A 20,274-nucleotide genomic window follows, 5' to 3' on the forward strand; every position below is an offset into this window, starting at 1 on the left:
CAATCTACAGATTCAATGCAATCCCCATCAAAATTCCAACTCAATTCTTCAACGAATTAGAAAGGGCAATCAGCAGATTCATCTGGAATAACAAAAAAAACAAGGATAGCAAAAACTCTTCTCAAGGATAAAAGAACCTCTGGTGGAATCACCATGCCGGACCTAAAACTGTACTACAAAGCAATTGTGATCAAAACTGCATGGTACTGGTATAGTGACAGACAAGTAGACCAATGGAACAGAATTGAAGACCCAGAGATGAATCCACACACCTATGGTCACTTGATCTTTGACAAGGGAGCTATAACCATCCAGTGGAAAAAAGACAGCATTTTCAACAAATGGTGCTGGCACAACTGGCGGTTATCATGTAGAAGAATGTGAATCGATCCATACTTATCTCCTTGTACTAAGGTCAAATCTAAATGGATCAAAGAACTTCACATAAAACCAGAGACATTGAAACTTATAGAGGAGAAAGTGGGGAAAAGCCTTGAAGATATGGGCACAGGGGAAAAATTCCTGAACAGAACAGCAATGGCTTGTGCTGTAAGATCGAGAATTGACAAATGGGACCTAATGAAACTCCAAAGTTTCTGCAAGGCAAAAGACACCGTCAATAAGACAAAGAGACCACCAACAGATTGGGAAAGGATCTTTACCTATCCCAAATCGGATAGGGGACTAATATCCAATATATATAAAGAACTCAAGTAGGTGGACTCCAGAAAATCAAATAACCCCATTAAAAAATGGGGCTCAGAGCTGAACAAAGAATTCTCACCAGAGGAATACCGAATGGCAGAGAAGCACCTGTAAAAATGTTCAACATCCTTAATCATCAGGGAAATGCAAATCAAAACAACACTGAGATTCCACTTCACTCCAGTCAGAATGGCTAAGATCAAAAACTCAGGTGACAGCAGATGCTGGTGAGGATGTGGAGAAAGGGGAACACTCCTCCATCGTTGGTGGAATTGCAAGCTTGTACAACCACTCTGGAAATCAGTCTGGCGGTTCCTCAGAAAATTGGACATAGTACTACCAGAGGATCCCGCAATACCTCTCCTGGGCATATATCCAGAAGATGCCCCAACCGGTAAGTAGAACACATGCTCCACTATGTTCATAGCAGTCTTATTTATAATAGCCAGAAGCTGGAAAGAACCCAGATGCCCCTCAACAAAGGAATGGATATAGAAAATGTGGTACATTTACACAATGGAATACTACTCAGCTATTTAAAAAAATGAATTTATGAAATTCCTAGGCAAATGGATGGACCTGGAGGGTATCATCCTGAGTGAAGTAACCCAATCACAAAGGAACTCGCACAATATGTACTCACTGATAAGTGGATATTAGCCCAGAAACTTAGGATACCCAAGATATAAGATACAACTTGCCAAACGCATGAAATTCAAGAAGAACGAAGACCAAAGTGTGGACACTTTACCCTTTCTTAGAAATGGGAACAAAACACCCATAGAAGGAGTTCAGAGACAAAATTTGGAGCTGTGACGAAAGGATGGACCATCTAGTGATTGCCATATGCAGGCATCCATCCCATAATCAGCTTCCAAATGCTGACACCATTGCATACACTAGCAAGATTTTGCTGAAAGGACCCAGTTATAGCTCTCTCTTGTGAGACTATGCCGGGGCCTAGCAAACACAGAAGTGGATGATCACAGTCAGCTATTGGATGGGTCACACCGCCCCTAATGGAGGAGCTAGAGAAATTACCCAAGGAGCTAAAGGGAACTGCAACCCTATAGGTGGAACAACAATATGAACTAACCAGTACCCGGGAGCTCTTGTCTTTAGCTGCATATGTATCAAAAGATGGCCTAGTCGGTCATCACTGCAAAGAGAGGCCCATTGGACTTGCAAACTTTATATGCCCCGGTACAGGGGAACGCCAGGGACAAAAAGGGGCAGTGGGTGGGTAGGGGATTGGGGGGGTGGGTATGGGGGACCTTTGGGATAGCATTGAAAATGTAAACGAGGAAAATACCTAATTTAAAAAAAAAAAAAAAACAAGCAAAAGAAAGAACACTGTAATTCTACTAGACAATTAATGTTCTAAAACAAAAATGTGACGTTGTAGGCTACATATACATACATCTAGTTCCTTCTCTTTTATGGAGCTGCTCTGCATCTTTTCCTCCTAAGGATGGGGGAAGCTACAATGAGCAGCGCATGAAGAGTTAGCCTGAGATGCTGAGCCAAACTGCAGCGCTAACAGAAGGACAGACAGCACACTAGAAGGCAGTCTGTCTGACCTCGTGCCTTTCAAATCCCAGGTGGGAATCGCCCCAATCCACAGCAATGGCTTCAACAGACTTAAAAAGTTATCCATAAAACAAACAGGAAAGTAGAAATTCAAATGTAAACTTTCAACCCCCACATAAGGAAAGTTATGCTTGGCTCTGGCCTTTCGGACCCCTCTCCTAAGACAGCACTGCATAATACAGAGATCATTACCAGCACAATCAAAGAGTGTGCAGTATGCATTGGCATATTCCTAAAAATTAATATTCACAGTGAGAAAAGAGAATACCTTCTAGGGGGTACTTTTTGCATTTGCTGTGAGGATTATTCTGTGATTTTTACGTATTTCTCTCAAGCTAAATGTCTAGAAAGAGAAATAACATTTGATATTTAAAAGTCATCTACTTCTGATGCATTTCGACTTCTGAAACAAAATATGGCCAGGAAAACAAACAAATGGAGTTTTAAATAATGCACTCAGAGTGTGTGTTGCTTAATTTTCAGAAAAAAATACACGGTGTCTCAAAGAGCAATATTTGAACACTTAGTTATCTCTCACAAACCACAGACTCTCTTGCTCTCCCTTTCCCTTAAAGCATGGCTCCTCATGAAAGACAAAAGGGAGAGGGGGACTTGAATCATCTTTTGATGATAGCTAATGGGTACAACAAAAATACCTCCTGTTGGTTATAACTAAAATCTACACAACACTGCTCGGTCATCATCTAATGAGAAAATAACTTGAATCAATGAGTACTCTACAGAGCAATGACAGAAAAATTTAATAAAAACAAACATAGGCACCGGTTTTATGTTCCCTTATAGGGTCAACCAGGGCCAGAAGGGCCTAATTAACGTCCAAGCAATCACTGAAATGGGTGTAATGTGAAATCTTCATATGGTCCTGGTTTGTATACCATAGCATGTCATACACAGGATTACTTGGCCTAAAATTTATTATGGGGATCAAAGGCAAATGCAGGAAGAAAAAAACAAACAAACAAACAACAAAAAACCAAGACTAAGTGAACAGGATTTTAGTGGAAAGTGCCTAATATGTTTGCTTTCCTCCCTGTAGTGGCTATTCCTGGTTGTCAACTTGACTATATTTGGAATGAACTACAATCCAGAATTGGAAGGCTCACCAGTGACCCTTATCTGGAGACTTAGAGATCCTTATCTGGATATTGGTTTGGAGATCTTGAGCCATAGTGGCTATGAATTCCAGAAGATTGAATCTCCGAGTTTAAGGAACACACCTTTAATCTGGGCTACACCTTCTGCTGGAGACAATATAAGGACATTGGAAGAAGGGAGTCTAGCTCTTGCTCTTGCTCCTTCGCCTGCTTGCTGTGTGAGACTGAGTAACTGCTAGATCCTTGGACTTCCATTCACAGCTGCGACTGAACAATTGTTGGGAATTGGGCTGCCGACTGTAAGTCATCAATAAATTCCTTTACTATCTAGAGACTATCCATAACTTCTGTGACTCTAGAGAACCCTGACTAATACACTCCCCATGCCATGAACTGAAGTGGCAGGCCTCCCACCCAACTCAAGAACTAATACGACTGGTAAACGGGGGAGTTTAATCTGTGGGGTCCAAGAGGTGGCTGGGTAAGTAAGTGCTTGCACTCCAGCACAAGAATTGTCTTAACATCGCCTCTTAGGGGTCAGGGATAGCAGGTCCCAATCATACAAGGACACAGCAAGGAGCCCAGACATCCAGCACCCACGTGTAAAATCCAGATGTGGCAGCATACACCTGGAACCCCAGTACAGGAAGAGGGAGACGAGATTTCTGGGCCAGGCTCGATGGCGCACACCTTTAATCCAGCACATGGAGAACAGAGGCAGATGGACTTCTGTGAGTTCTAGCCCCAGCGTGGTCTACAGAGTGCATTACAGGGCTACAGAAAAGAGACCCAGTCTCTAAAACACAACAAAAACCAAAGATTCCTGGGGCTTGCTGACTGGCCTTTCTAGCTTGATCAATGGGTTCTATATCAGTCAACGGAAGACCCAGTTAAAAAGAAATAAGGTGAACAATTGAAGAAGATACCCAACAACTGATCTACATAGACACATGCACCTACATACATGTGTACATGCGTACACACGCGCGGGCGCACACACACACACACACACACACACCTCTGAGGAAGCTGTTGGTAACAGAAGGAGCTCCAGTGGAACAGAGGCTGAGAACACCTCCAACACCAGCGCTCTAGATCAGACATAAAGGTTGCTGGTTCTGTGCCCCCTGACTTCTTGCCCAGTCATCAGCCACGGCTACACAGATAAGTACAGCTTTGGCCTTAACACAACACTGTATGCTCACTTCACTTTGGCATCCTGATTTTTTTCTCAATAACTGACATATTATGTCATCCAAGTGTTGAGTCCGTTAATTCTCTGCTAAAGTCAAAGGCTACTTAGAACTTAATAACAACTTATTCAATTAAATGTAAATTATTCAAATAACGAATAACAAATTATTTAATTACTGACCATTGAAAAATATTTTGTTTCTCTTTCTATTCTACCATTATCACTTTAACTTACTGTTTTTAAAAAGACAGGAATCTAAAAAAATTCCTTCAAACATCTATTTAGAGCAGTGGTCCTCAACCTTCCTAATACTTTGACCTTTTAATACTGTTGTGACCCTTTAATACATGTTGTGGTGACCCCCAGCCACAAAAATATTCTTGTTGCTACTTTACAAGTGTAATTTTGCTACTATTGTGAATCATAATGAAAATATCTGATATGCAGGATATCTGATATATGACCCCAAAGGGGCTACGTGACCCACAAGATGTTAACTGCTGACTTAGAGTCTGTGACCTAAGATGGTATTCACTTAACATGTGATAACTCTAGCTTTTTTCCTACTAACACAACTTACAAAATACAAAGTTTTAGAAATACTTAAATTACCAAAGAAAGAAAATGGTGTGCTTAAAGCACCGCTGGGCATGAAATAGGCAGTGCTGACAGTCAGTGGCTCGCAGGATCTCCTTTACTCTCATTCCTCTAGAAAACTCTGAAGTCATGAGCGTCTCCCTGCTGCATCCAACTGCGGAGCCAGAAGCAGGAGGGTGTGATTTTGCCAAGTGGTGAGTACTGAACACATCGCGCACTCAAGTATTTTCCCAAAATCTAAACACTGCAATCATAGGCAGATGTCTAAATAGAAACAAACTCCAGTTTTTTAACTGACAGAAAACACTGAATGCTTTTATTGTGTCTAACACATGTAATGCAGTGGGCACACATTGCGGAACTGCGTTGCCTCAGTGGTTAGCATGGCTGTTGTGAGGTCACTCACTAATATCTACCCTCTTGACATCTCCATAGCACAGAAACCTGACCTACTCACTCACTTCTCACTTCACAGAAACATTTTATAGGGAACATTTCAGGTTTTAACTATGTTTTTGTAATAAAAATCAATAAATATTTCCATTCCAAAATATGTCAAAGGAAAACATAAAATAGCTGGATTCAACTACGAACTAGAGTCAATGCCATAAATTCAATGAAAGACACAAACATGATTCATTTTCCTGACACTAAATAAAGGAGAAAATGCAAAAAAAAAAAAATCTGTCTCATATTCTATCGTCACTGTTTCAATCCACTGCCAGGCAAGCTGTTATATTTTTTCAGTTTTAGAGTCCAACACTGATAACACTCACAAATATGAATGGCAAGTATCATTTGGCAGGATCCATTTCTATAAGAAAATTACCCCCAGAGTTCTGTCTAATATAGACACACCTTTCTTTACAAATGATTTAAATAAAGCATTTCGAAGTATCAAAACCACACCTCCATGAGTCATGACACACCAATACATACATTCCTCCTTAGATGGCTCAGTTTGTGACTGTCCAGCAGCATTTCCTGACAGTTTTATTGGAGTTACTTTCATCCCCATAATGAGTTAATAGAGAAAACAAGGTCCTCTAAAGACAACTCAGGGCAGCTACTAAAAGAAGCAAGTATCCTTTATATAGCTGAGCATCTCAGATAAACTCTAACATCTGCAGACAGACGAGAGAAGGTTCCTATGAGTCTCATAGAACGGCAAGACAGAATTGGTCGCATGCCTCCTACTTCCAAAGGAGACATCGGGCAAGATGATTCATCTTCAGGCCGGGTCCTATAATGTTTTAGGTAATACAACCTTTGCCACTAGTCCACTGTTGCCTAATAAACTTAACAATGCTAGCACACAGATTTTGCAGTATATAAAATTGACAAACCTGAAGGACTTTAAAGGAGAAAGGTGAAATGATGGTGGTCAGTACCGCTCACTTTCTCTATATAGCTTGAGGAAGAAGTATATTTAATAATTCTAGTTAGGATACTCAAGGATGGATGTGTGTGTGTGTGTATGTGTTCTCTAAAAACATATAATTTCTCATTTTCTTATATACCTGAAATAAAAGTAAGTCACTAACACTGAAAATAAATGTGCTTCAAATGTTTGTTTCAAAATTAGAAAATTAACACTGAAAACATATCGTCTATGTTTTCGCCATTTTTCTCAGTGGTTATAAATATATCTGCAGGATGGAAAGATGGCTCAGACATTAAAGGCTAGGCTCACAACTAGAAAGATAAATATATCTGCATCAACTATTGGATATGTTATTTAACAATATGGCTACAGTACAAATTAAGAAAAAAGCCAATGCTTACGGTATCAACATAATAATCTATCAAATACTGTCAGAATTTTAAGTGCTCAATTATTTTTAAAATATCGTAGAAGCATGCTCAATATTAAAATCTATCTCAGTACACAAGCTAAACAATCTACACAATTACTTTGAAGCCTCTAACAGCATCATTCATAAACATCTACCTATTAGAATATGATTTTTTAAATTAAATCAGGTACAGTTCTGCATACTTTAGACATTTAAAAAAACAGATATTATTACCCACTAACTCTGTTAGATCCTCATATGCTAGTGAAACCAATATAAATATGTCTCAGATACAGTGAATACTATTATGACTTTTGAGACAAATACCAGCAGAGTCAAAAGATTAACATCAACAAATCATTTTAGAACAATGAAAGAAATAAAGAATTTTTCCCATAAAACTTAAGCTAAAGAAATAATGAACTTTAGTAGCAGTACACATAAAAGAAAATTAATTCTGTAACATTTCAAAAGAGTCTTCTGCCTTGTAAGAAGCTCAACAAAGTCTGAGATGTAAACATTCTGTGTGAACATCTGTGGTTATATAATACCTGTCCCCTTTGTCAGGGACAATGGAAAATAACACTTGACAAAGTACAATCAAATGTTAGAAAACATACATTTTAATACATCACATCTCCACTCAATCTACGAGTAAGATGCAGAAGGCAGTTGCTCAGTGCACACAAAATCACAGCAATCGTCCACCGCCAATCAATGTCATAACTGCTGCTAATGCTTTTTAGGAATTTTAATGCAGTCTTGCCATTTCTTACCATAGTTTATGACAAGAAATAAAGGACACAAACAGAATGGTATTTCAAAACATATGTGTGTGCATGCATGTGTGTGTGTGTGTGTGTGTGTGTGTGTGACAGTTTCTACATGTTCATGTTAATGTTAAATACGTACAAGCAAGAATACTGCTGTTACATAAAGGCCTCCCTTTGTGTTATAACATGACCAAAGGATATGCTGTTCATCTGTTTCACTCCATGAAACCACATTTGTCAAGTCATTGTGTTGCTCCAGGAGTGACTTAAAGTCTACTAGTCCTTAGCCTTTCCTTCACTTATATAGATTTTTTTTTTGTTTTGCCTTATATTTCTGTTACTATTGTTGTCCCCTCTGATCATGGTACATGTGGTGTGCACAGACACGTGCCTATCACTTAGCTAGCATGTGACAGACCTTTGTGCCTTATCCTTGTGTGATGCCTCTCTTCTAAAACCAACTACTGCCATAAATCTGCCCTTCCATCTATACCTTCAAGCACTTGTGAATGGACTGCCAAATCTGTCAGTATCAACTCTGTGAACCATCTGTATCAAATGATCAGTACTATAGCTCTAAACTTTTCATCAGCAAACTCCTATGGCTTTATTAGGTGACAGCAAACGACTCTGACTCTGACTCCTCTGACTCCAACTCCAACTCCGACTCCGACTCCTCTGACTCCTCACCACCACCACCACCATCATCATCATCACCATCACCACCACCACCACCATCATCTTGTCACTGGGAGGACTAGCAGCAATGTATTGTGGTTTGAATGACAATGGCCCCCATAGACTCATCTGTTTGAATGCTTGGACCCCAGTTGTAGGAACTGTTTGGGAAGTATACGCAGATATGAACTTGTTGGAGAAAACGTGTCACTAGGAGTAAGCTTTGAAGTTTCAAAAGTACACATCTGGTCCAGACTAGATCTGTCTGCCTCTCAGATTCAGACTAGCATCTGGGAGCTCTCAGATACTGCTCCAGTGCCCTGCTTGCCTACTGCCCTGCTCCCGTCATAATGATCACTGACTACTCTACTCTGGAACTATAAGCAAGCCCCTACTTGAATGCTTTCTTTTAAAAACTCCACTGGCCACAATATCTCTTCACAACAACACAGAAGTAACTGGGCTGGCTAGAGTTATGTCACCGTAACACAAGCTAGAGCCACTGGAAAGGGAGGAACCTCAATTGAAAACCTGCCTCTGTAAGATCCTGCTCTACGGTGTTTTCTTAATTAGTGATGGATGGGGAGCCTAGGGTGGGCGGTGCCATCCCTGGGCTGTTGTCCTGGATTCTATAAAAAAGCAGGTTGAACAAGAGCAAGCCAGTAAGCAGCACCCCTCCATGGCTTCTTTCCCAGCTCCTGCCTCCAGGCTCTCATCCTATTTGAGTTCCTGTCTTGACTTCTTTGATGATGAAGAGTGATGTGGAAGCATAAGCCAGTTCCCAAGTTGCTTTTGATAGTGGTGTTTCATCACCGCACTGATAACCCTAGGACAGTTACTAAGACTATTAGTATAGTCTATAGCATAATAGTATTACTACTAGTATATGCTGATTGGTTGAGTGCTTGGTTGAATCATTAACCAGCAAGTATTGGAAGCTTACCAAAAACAAAACAATAATCCCACCACCAAGGAAAATATATATTCACATGTGTCCTTTACTTTAAAGTATTAAGACCATCTTCATACTGCACAGAAACACACAGTCAGGACTTGACTAAACTGAACATTCCAAATCCAAAGATTCACAATCTGAGAAGACCTAAAATCATACTTTCTGAGCACAACTAGAAGCAGACCTCATGCAATGGTTTGAAATCAAAACACAATCAAGGCAAAAGAACGTAAAATTGCTTTTTCAGATTACACATGTTAGAAATATAGAAAATGAATGACACCTGTGTTTTCACTTTGCTCCTGCTCTCAAGGTAGCTAATTATGTACATACAAATACTCAAAAATTCAGAAATTCAAAAATCACAAACACTCTGGCTCCAAACACTTCCAAAAACTGGATACTGTGTACATAGTTCTACCAAGTAAAAGGGTCAGACACAGAACTGTGTCTCATCTGTATCCCGCCCTGGGCACCGTGCCTGAGTACATGCTCAATACCCAGCAATGTAAGTCCATCAGTAAGTACAAACTTGGTTCTAAGGTGAGTGTTCTATTTCTGTGAGTCTGTGACATGCTCATCTGGCCCATCATCAACAGAAGCAAGTAAGGCAGACTTATGGTAGAGAAGAGTGGACTTTACAGTTTCAACGGACTACAGTTTTGGGCAGTATTTTAAGGATTTATTTATATTTACAATTATGTTTAGGTGTGGGTGTGCTGTAACCTGTGTGGGTGCCTCAGAAGGTGTCAGAGCTCCTGGAGCTGAGAGTCAGGCAGGTCGTGAGCAGCCTGATGTGGGTGAAGGGAACCAAACTCAGGTCCTGTGGAAAAGCAGCAAACCCTCGACCTCTGAGCTCGATCTCTCTAGCCCTTTGGCAATATTTCTTAAATGCAGAGAAGAAAATAGAAACCACTTAACACAATATTCCAGACAATATTTTAGTTGTGGAAAAGGTGGCATCATATCCACAGCAACAGCACACTGGCTGTGGGCATAGTAAGTATGCACAGTGTCAGAAACGCAGAGCAGCGCAGAGCACAGCAGAGCACAGCAGAGCACAGCACAGCACAGCACAGCACAGCACAGCACAGCACAGCACAGCACAGCAGAGCAGAGCACAGCAGAGCAGAGCACAGCAGAGCAGAGCAGAGCAGCGCAGCGCAGAGCAGGCCGTGACAATAGCACACAGCTGGTAAGCATACATACCTGGAATCCCGGCACCCAGGAGGCTGAGACAGGAGGAGAAAGAAAGAAAAGGAAAGAGAGGGTGGGAGAAGAGGAGGAGGAAGAAGAAGAGGAGGAAGAAGAGGAGGGGAAGGGGGAAAGGGTAATGTTGGGAACTGAGGGAGGACAGAGAGGTAGGCAGACAAGAGACTACCCTGAAATTACTAACTTAAAACATATTTAATTGCAAATTCTAAACTAACTTTAACCTTGCCTCTGAAGAGAAGCCTAGTAATCTGAAGGCCTAGTAAGAAATTTACAACAAATGTACTAGACTGTGATTGGTCGAAATAATAAATAAACTATCCTCTTCCACGGCACCAATACCACTTTCCTGAGAGTACTATTTGTTAAGCAGCGTGCATAAAATACATTTTAAAAGTTCTTTAGATCAGAATTCCTTTAACTCTTTTACCTTCTTGTCTAGTTCCTCCTTAAGACTCTGGTATTTTAGCTTCAGTTTTTTGTTCTCATTTTCAGTGTGGGTTAATTCCTCCGTCAGTTTCTCACACTGGGATTTCAACTTCTCTAGCTGACCGAGATGGGCTTTAGCCATATTCTTATCTTCCAAGCTTTCTGCCTGATGGAAAGACAAAGAAAAAAAAGAGAAAGCTGACCGGCTGCAGCTAAATGATACAAAACATAATCCTCACTGCAGCAGAGGGGGGAGAACTGCAAGACTCTCACGCTCTTTTCATATACAGAAAGCAAAAGCAAAGCAAGCGTTCTTTGCATGCACTCGATACATCTCAAACACTTGCTAGGTGACAGGGACTACAGTACGGTGCTGAAAAAGAGAGATACCAACTGTAAGGTAGTAGGAGAAAACAGTCAACATCAGTGAAGGCAAAGTATTTCCCGGGTATTTTGGTAAGGCAGAGAGACTAACTGCTGAGCAAGGACGGCATCTCTGGAGAAGATGCTTCCAGATGATGCTTCAGGCTGGCCAGTTTCCTCATCTACAAGAGAGAGGCTTAACCTTCCCTCCTGGAAGTTAGGAAAGACGCTCAGGCTTTTCATGTAATGTAATATCAGCACTACTCTCACAGGACATAGAAGAACAATATGAATGAATTGTCCACTGCCAATAGTGTAAAAAATAAATAAATAAATAAATCCCTTCTGATCTGTAGTTATTTGAGTATAACCAAACTTGGCATTTTTTTTTTTTTTGGTTCATTTCTTTTTGAGATTGTAATTTAGTTATGTTTCACCCTTCTCTTTCCTCTCACCAAACCTCCCATAATTCTGCTTCCACATTGATATGGAAACACAAAGAGCAAAGATAGCCAAAACAAGAATATGCAGGACGTGTCACCATACTTAGAGGACTACAAGTGTCAGCAACAGCTTTATCTCTGCCATCTTCTCAACGCCTGAGCTGGGAGGAGCTATTACTGCCCTATTGACTCCTATTTTGAAATCAAGCCAGCAGAAACTAGTAGCTTTAGCAGGTACATTGCAAATAAAAGCACAGAGGACCTGAACCCAGCAACGCTTCCTAACCCGTGCTGCCTGTCGTAAGGTTTACAAACACCTGAGCACAAGCATCAGTCGGAATGTGATGCACGTACCCTGACAGTCAAAGAGCAAGCACATACACTCTGTAAAGTGCATCCCAGTACCTGACACGTGTGCTTTCTTTTCCTTTGTGGTTGGTGCTCAGTGCGTGGAACACGCATGTACACTAGGCAAACCCTACTGAGCTAATGGCAGGCCGGCCTCCTTCATTATGACGCCTGTTACAAGTGGTTAATTAGGTACGTAGGAACACAATCACTGGGAACAAATTTCCTGAGAGAAGTTTTGAGAGTTTTAAATAAAATCTATATTTTATTTACTCCGCAAGATTCAGCTAAGACCTCATGCCACTTTGAATTAACAAAGGAATTGATTTTTTTTATGAGCAATCCTGTATTCACAGGCCCAAAATAAATTTACAAAATAAAGTCTCTCATCAGGAAAATTGCTCAATTACAATTTTAAGTTTCAGGAGACTGCTTTTTACTTTACTTTATACCCTATAAAAAAGCAGAGTGAATAGGAAAGCTCTCGTGAAGGTCAGAGACTCCTAGAGCCTGCTCCCAGGCCCTCAGTAGACAGTGTGCCCTGCCACCTCCCACTCTATCCCTGCCCAGCCATGCCTCATTTGAAATCAGCCAAAACTGAGACATCTACACCACTTGAAAATTTCTATGCTAGAGGATTTTCTTCCACTCAGAGCCTATTTTTAAAGATATCAATTCTTAATTTCCCAAACACTTTACCTATTTGATAGCTTGGGTTTTTTTTTATTTTTAATTACATCAGTGTTTCATTTGAGAATTTGCAAAGTCACGTACTCACAATAAGCAAACAGTATAAACGCATTTCCCATTCCTATTTCGGTGGTAAGGCAATAGAAATGATCTGACCTTACCAATAGCACAGAACCAACAATGGCTAAAGCACACCCTTCAGCTTTCCGCTCAAGCCAACAGACCGAACAGGATGAACGATGTTCTTGTAGACATCCTGAACCTACTCTAGCTGGAAAGATTGGTACCAGTTCCTGGTCAGTACCATGAAGCTCACCACGTACCATAATCAACAGTGTGGGCAGCAGATACGGCCAAGAAAGGACCCTCCATTTTCAATGAAACCCACAACCATAAGCACTGCCCCACACAGCTGATGACATTCCACGACCATCCTGCAGAGCCCAGCCTTCCTTGGAGGTGCACATACACCTCCACTCCTCTCATGCTTGGGTGACAACAGCCACGGGACCAATCATGCTCTCCACAGAGGTTTCTGACAAAGGACGAATCAAGTCTCTTCATAAAAGTACCATATATGCCCAAATGTCCCCCTCAGAATTACATAACTTACTCTGATCACTTCACCCACATGCACAATGGAAACCCACTGAATGACCACTTGGACCTTAACTCTAAAAATCTGCCCCTGAGGGATTTCTAAATGAATAAAACAATCCCTAACAATGGACCTTTCCCCCCAGCCTCTCTCATTCATTCAGCAGAAACGCTTGTTCTACTCTAGTCGAATGGCAGTACTCACAAGCCCATGCTGGTCCTACACCAATTTTCCTATCAAATGTCTGTCTATTGCCATTCAATTCTTACTCTAAGTTCATAAAAAGGAACATTATTCACTCATCAACTTCCTACCCAGTTGTTCTCAGTTCTAAATCTTTCCCAGGACAGCCAACTAAGAACTCAAGCAGCTGCCTGCATGGGTTCAAATCCTATCTCCACCATTCTCCAGGCATGCTTATGGCTCAGTTTCCTTATGACTGAGAAAACACTGCACACTAGCATCAGGAACGATGTATTCAACGATTAGCACATATAAAGTCCTTTCAGCTATAACTGACACAACGTGCTCATAAATATTTTCTGACAGTATCATTGCAATGGCCAATCAATCAGCAAATAATAGGAGCTCTTCTTCATAACCCTAACTCTCATGTTGTCCATGCCTTCATCATTCTAAATGGCTATTGAACCTTATTTAATAAATACTAAAATACATGTTTTTCAGGTTTTCCCATCTTCCATTTGGGATGTTAACTTATGTGACATCATGTCACAGTTTTAAATGTGTGACATGTAGGAGATGGTATTTTTCTTAGTAGCATGCAACAATAATGTATCTTAAAACCGTGTTGTCAAAGACTCCTAGTAACATTTTGCCTGTTGTCCTCTCCTCCACTTTGATCTGTCACCTCAATTAATGGCACTAAAATGGCGACTGCCAAAAGGCTAGACAAAACTGGGAAAGAATCTATAAAGCCATGTTCTACAGGTATCAGCTACTGCAATATCATTTTCTCTTAGTCTTTAATACTTTTAAAGTACTAGTTACATTTAAAGAACTCTTGGGCCAGACATGGTGGTGCATGCCTTTAACCCCAGCACTCAGGAGGCAGAGGCAGGCGGATTTCCGAGTTCGAGGCCAGCCTGGTCTACAGAGTGAGTTCCAGGAAAGCCAGAGCTACACAGAGAAACCCTGTCTCGAAAAAAAAAAAAAAAAGAACTCTTGAAAAAAAATGTCTATAATCATTCACCTATTACACAAATATGTGCAAGGTTTCAGAATATCAGGAACTATCTGACGCACTGAAGCAAATCCAACTTTTCAAGAGTTTCACTCTGACTAAGGGAAATTCAAAACATAAGTTATTATTATACCCAGCCTATACCACTTAAGCATGGTACAGAAAGGCAAAGAACGGAGATGGATTAATTTAACACATCTGACAACCGTGCTCTATCAAATGACTGCCCTGAATGGTGATAATGCCAATGCCATTTGACCTTCAAAACATTTCCACAAATGAAAGATCTCAATCAGGAATTTACCCATGCAGGTTTGATTTGAAACAAAGAATAAATTGCAGAGGCCTTGTGTTTCCACACCCATGCTGTGTCGCCTTAGTTACCGTATGAATAAGGACTGTGGCTATAGCTTTGGTGGCCTTGACAAGTCTTTGCCTTTTGTATTTTAGGAGGTCATAAATGTTGAATGAGGGCAAGTTTCGGGCCCAGGACTTACTGCCACTCTACCTTTCCTCAACTCCCAAAATAGCTAAACGTTCTCTTTGAAGGGCTCTCGGCTTCGGAACCGGATGCTCCCAGGTGGCTGCTATAACTCACTTCGACCTGGCCAAACAGGCAGGAATAAACCCCTTTACTGTTGGTTTTATCTTCGCTGCAATGCTTGGGGACACGGAATGATCTCTAAAAGTTTATGCTTTATTAACTTCATGAGCCACCAAAAAAAGAAAGTCCGTCAGTATCATCAAGATAATGGAGCACGGGTACCTTCAGCATCCTGATGTGGCTCTCGGCTTCACTCTTCTCCTTCTTAAAGTGCTTCATCAGCTCCTGGATATTCTGCTCGTGCTTCAACTTCACACTCTCCAACGAGGAGCTAAGGTCTTCCAGCTCCCTCTGGTGAACGTCTCGTTCTAACTTTAACTGTGTGATAGCCGTGGCGGTTTCTTCTTCTTTCGATTTTACCTGGGCTGTCAGCTCAGAAAGGTCCCTGAACACAGCTTTCTTGGCTTTCTCCTCCTCAGCCAGTTTATTAGCGAGATCTGCTCGGATGGCACTCAGGTCCTTGATGGACTCTTGCATCTCAAGGAGTTTGACTTTGTCCTGGGACTGACTCTTCTTGAGCTCTGTAATTTCTTCCTCCAGGTGAATTTTCTCGGCCTTTATCTGGCTTTGACTCTTACTCTGTCTTTTCAACTCATTCTCCAATCTATGGATGGTGTCGAGGGAATTCTTGACCTCCAGTTCGAGTTCAGCTTGGTGGGACTCAATGTCATTGAGCTTCTTCTCCTTACAGTGGAGCTCCTCTTCCTGCAGGGCACGCTTGCTCAAGACATCATTGAGTTCCTTCCTAAGATTCTCGATCTGCTGTAAGGCTGCACAAAGCTGGCTTTTCAGTTCATCCCTCTCTTTTATAAACTAGTGAGTTAAGAATACAAAAAAAAAAGGAAAAAAAGAAAGAAAAAGGTTACTGCAATGTCTACATTGGTTCTTCCAAGTAACAAAATAAAATTTAATCCATAAGGGGAAAAAGTTTCACTAAATCATATTTTGCATATTTCAACAAAAATCATTTTTAGGCTGGAAATGGGGTAAACATATAAACACTATATACCTTTAAAATAACACATTATGATACCACAGTGGTATGAATATGTATTTCAGATACCTATTGCCAAACTGTACTAGTCCATAACAATCAATAATTACTTAAATGTAAGATAAAATCAGGCAAAGAAATAAAGGAGAAAACACTTCTATTGTGACTTACTAGAACTGATATTAAAGCACTGCCTAAAGTAACAGGAACATATATTCTAGTGGCACACTCAAGAAGAAGAGGGAAAGGATAATATGGGGAATCGAGACAGCACTGAGAAGTGGTAATGATGCACGGTCTGTGTCACTTGTGGTAAAGTCATCAAATCATGCCAGGATGTGATAAAAACACAGCAACCAACAACCAGAAGTCCTGAGAACCCACAAAGGTGGGCATAAGCTCTTTAAAGGGGGCACAGGTCGGGAAGATACTCAAGAGAAATACATAACCTACAGGGGATTGCACTGGGTGACAGAGGCCGAGAACCAACCTCCTGGTCTCTGGTTCTGACTGCACACTCATTACAGATGGCAGTGCGGCCAGTGGAGCCAAAGTTGCCTCTACAGCTCACAGGTACCGAGAGCAATGCTTAGGCTTGCTGCTCATGTGCAGTATGCCCTCCTCACCATGACATTATAATTTTAGTTTTTGAGTTTTCTCCTTTTTATTTTTTTTATAAATTCTTTTTTAATTCACAAATTTTCATACAACATATTTTGATTATATTCCTCCCCCCTGTACCAGTTCCTCCTAGATTCTCTTCATTTCTTTTTTTTAATTAAATATTTTCTTTATTTATATTTCAAATGCTATCCTGAAAGTCTCCTATATCCTCCCCCGTCACCCTGCTCCCCTACCCACTCACTCCCACTTCTTGGCCCTGGTATTCCCCTGTACTGAGGCAGATAAAGTTTGCAAGACCTATGGGCCTCTCTTTCCACTGATGGCAGACTAGGCCATCTTCTGCTACATATGCAACTAGAGACACGAGCTCTGGGGGTACTGGTTAGTTCATATTGTTGTTTCCTTTTTATTTTTAACTGAAAAAAGAATGTTGTCTATATTTGTAAGATGCAATAAGATAAAAATTAAGATTCCTTTCAGAAGCTGAAAGGTCAATCTGAAACAACTACCCATATTTTGTATAACTACATAAAAATCACATATATAGAGATATGGAGGAATGAAGAGGTGAAACTATCAAGGGAGATAAAGGAGAAAAAAGGAAGCAAGAAGAGGTAAGAAATAGACAGTAGAGTGTTATGAGGAAAAATATATCCAACATCACGCATGCATATGTACAAATAAAATGAAATTAAATAAAGGGAAAAGGAAAGATACAAATAAGCAGTTGACCTTTGACCTGAGAAAATTTAATTTGTTTTATCAGTCCAACCATAAATAGGCTTATGAACTTAAAATTCTAAATCATTTATCTTCAAAAAAACTAACAACTAGCTCATGTTAGGACTCAGCACCATGGCTTCTCTAGTCCCTAGAACCATGCTCTTGGACTTTCTAGCCTCGAACACTGTGAGGCCAATAAAATTCTATTGCTTATTCTCAGTCTATGCCCTTCTGTTACAAGAGGTAAACGCTTTCTATAAGCTGTGATAACAGATACAGTTCCAGAAATTAAAGAGAGACACCTTTTTAATGGAGTTATTGTATTTATCCTACTAAAGAAGATGAAGCTGCCCTGTGAGGCTAGTATGGCAAGAATCTAAGAGGAGACCACTTAAATTCAGGGTTGGAAAAGCGACCACAGTGACACTAGGCAGGAGTCAAGAGGCTTTCAGCCAAAGGTGAGGGTTGGAGAGTGTTGTCCTTCAGACATTGGTGTAAACAGCAAGAATCTTTCTTTTTCTCAGAAGGGCAACAGGTCCAGAAATATGATGGTTCCGTAACAGTCCTTCGAATCCTAGGCTCTGCAACTTTACAGTTCTCTAGGGTTCTCCTTTTTCCCAGTGTTCCAAGATCATATCATGTCAAGTCACATGAAAAATGACAGCGTAAGTTGTAGAATTACAGAACACCTAGCCAGGTCTTGAGTGTCTTTGGCAATATGGATCCTGAAAAACAAGTAATGCTCACACATTTGTTTGTGGTTAAGGGCTGGATGTGGTAAGAATGGAAAGATCCCAAACTGAGATTCTTCAACTGAAGGTGCAAACAAAGGACAACCATAGACAAAGAGGAATCTGAGCTGCAGGGATTGGCAGCAGAGCAGAGCGACTCAGAAGCTGCTGGGAAGTAATCCAACAGAGAAGTGGCATGCGGATGTCAATGAGGTCCAGACAAACTCTCTTTTGTTTTCTTTTGTTTTGGGGGGATTGGTTTTTGTTTTCTTTTGTTTTATTTTAATTTTTTTGTTTTGTTTTGTTTTTTCGAGACAGGGTTTCTCTGTATAGCTCTGGCTGTCCTGGAACTTACTCTATAGACCAAGCTGGCCTTGATCTCAGACATTCCCCTGCCTCTGCCTACCAAGTGCTGGGATTAAAGGCGTGCGCCACCACTGCCCCGGCTCTGATAAACTCTGAATAATGACAAGAGTTATATTTAATAAATAGGAGGGGCAGATGAAATGGGCAACAAACCCCTTGAGAGATGTGGAAACCTACTGGGGACCATGGTGGGGAGGAATAAGAATGGAAAAGAATGTTGTAGTCAGGGAAGCACAAGAATGATGGTCTGCAAGACCTCAGTAAAAGCAGAAGAAAGGACAAGTGCAGGACCTCAGGCCAACTCCCACATCACCATTTCCATTTCACTAAGAGGTACATAGGGAAAGCTTAATGTTGGTCCCCATTTTTAAAAACTGCAGAAAATGCCAGTACTTTCTTGAACTACATCTCCAGGCTTCCGCACATACTCAGGAAGCAGAACGCCTCAGCAATGAACCTTCTTAGCTTAAACTATTACAACAGTTCCAATCTTACAGGGCAGGAGATAATGCCTCTCAGCAGGGGAGAAATGCAAAGATGGAAAGAATGGCAAATGAAGATTCGTAAGTCAAACACAATCAAGCAAAAAGCTCAGGACATAAACCAGCTGATAATTCTGCCAACTCAGCAGAAGAAAGAAACAACCATGCAAGGAATGCTAGCTATACTGACTATAGCATAGGAAGGCATGGGGCAAATTAGAAACATCTCACACTATGATCAAACTCCGATTTCTAATTCTTCCTCTTGACTTTTCAAAGCACGTTGGAAACAACCATTTCCAACAGGACTTAAAAACAACAGAGACAGTAAACTCTCTTGATGGACAGGCACATCCCTGGAGAGGAGTTCTCATGCAGTCTCCCTAGGTGATCATCTGCATACTATTTGGTGGGTAATGGCCCTGGTTGAAATAGTTATGTCCTCTCCTTGGAGGAAAGAAAATGACCTGAACTTTGTTGCTTTTTGATGCCATTTTCTGTGATAATATATGTTTTTTGTTTAAAATTACATGTCCCTTTATAAGTAAAATAGTTTTGTGCCATGGGAACAAGATCCCATAAATGAGCATAAGAAGAATAGAAATGAGAGTGATTTTAAAAAGTATTTAGTCTTTTCATATACTTTTAAGTGGCAAATCTTAGAGCAAAATATAGACCATGCTACAAAGAGAAACATATTAGGCATAGGGCCATTTTATAAATAGAAATACTTCCCACTTGACCACACAGAATGGATCAACAAAGCTCCAAAGTTATTTATTAAAAATTAATTCATCCTTTTAACTACAAGATGTCATATTTGTAAGTATCATTTTTACTTTAAAATACTTTTCCAAATATACCCAAGAGTCATTTTATAAAGCTAATTAGTCCAAAACAAAAGAGGATGTTTTATTTTGCCTTAAGGATTAAAAATTAAATATTAAGTAAATATTCCTTATAGAGAATATTAAATAAGCTGTTCTCTCTTGCTTCCCCCGACCCCCAGTGTGTTTGTGTGTTTGTGTGTGTGTGTGTCTGTCTGTCTGTCTGTCTGTC

The 20,274-nt window shown here is 40.5% G+C and overlaps 1 protein-coding gene across 9 annotated transcripts in view; it reads right to left on the minus strand.

Moving 5' to 3' along the window:
• The window catches only part of Cep128 (centrosomal protein 128), a 385,966-nt gene that overhangs the window by 246,039 nt on the left and 119,653 nt on the right, over window positions 1-20,274 (minus strand). For 7 of the 9 annotated variants that reach the window (XR_001780497.2, XM_017315228.2, XM_030246966.1 and 4 more), the window contains 2 exons: window positions 15,458-16,108; window positions 11,047-11,211 (listed from right to left, as the gene is read on the minus strand). Coding sequence is in view for 8 of the 9 variants with exons in the window: in XM_017315228.2 (XP_017170717.1) it covers window positions 11,047-11,211; window positions 15,458-16,108 (816 nt within the window). In the remaining variant the exon portion in view is untranslated. The remainder of the gene's footprint in view (window positions 1-11,046; window positions 11,212-15,457; window positions 16,109-20,274) is intronic. The other 2 variants (XM_030246965.1, XM_011244195.3) reach the window with 1 other exon arrangement.

This window comes from Mus musculus, chromosome 12 (assembly GCF_000001635.26).
Source record: "Mus musculus strain C57BL/6J chromosome 12, GRCm38.p6 C57BL/6J".
NCBI lineage: Eukaryota > Metazoa > Chordata > Mammalia > Rodentia > Muridae > Mus > Mus musculus.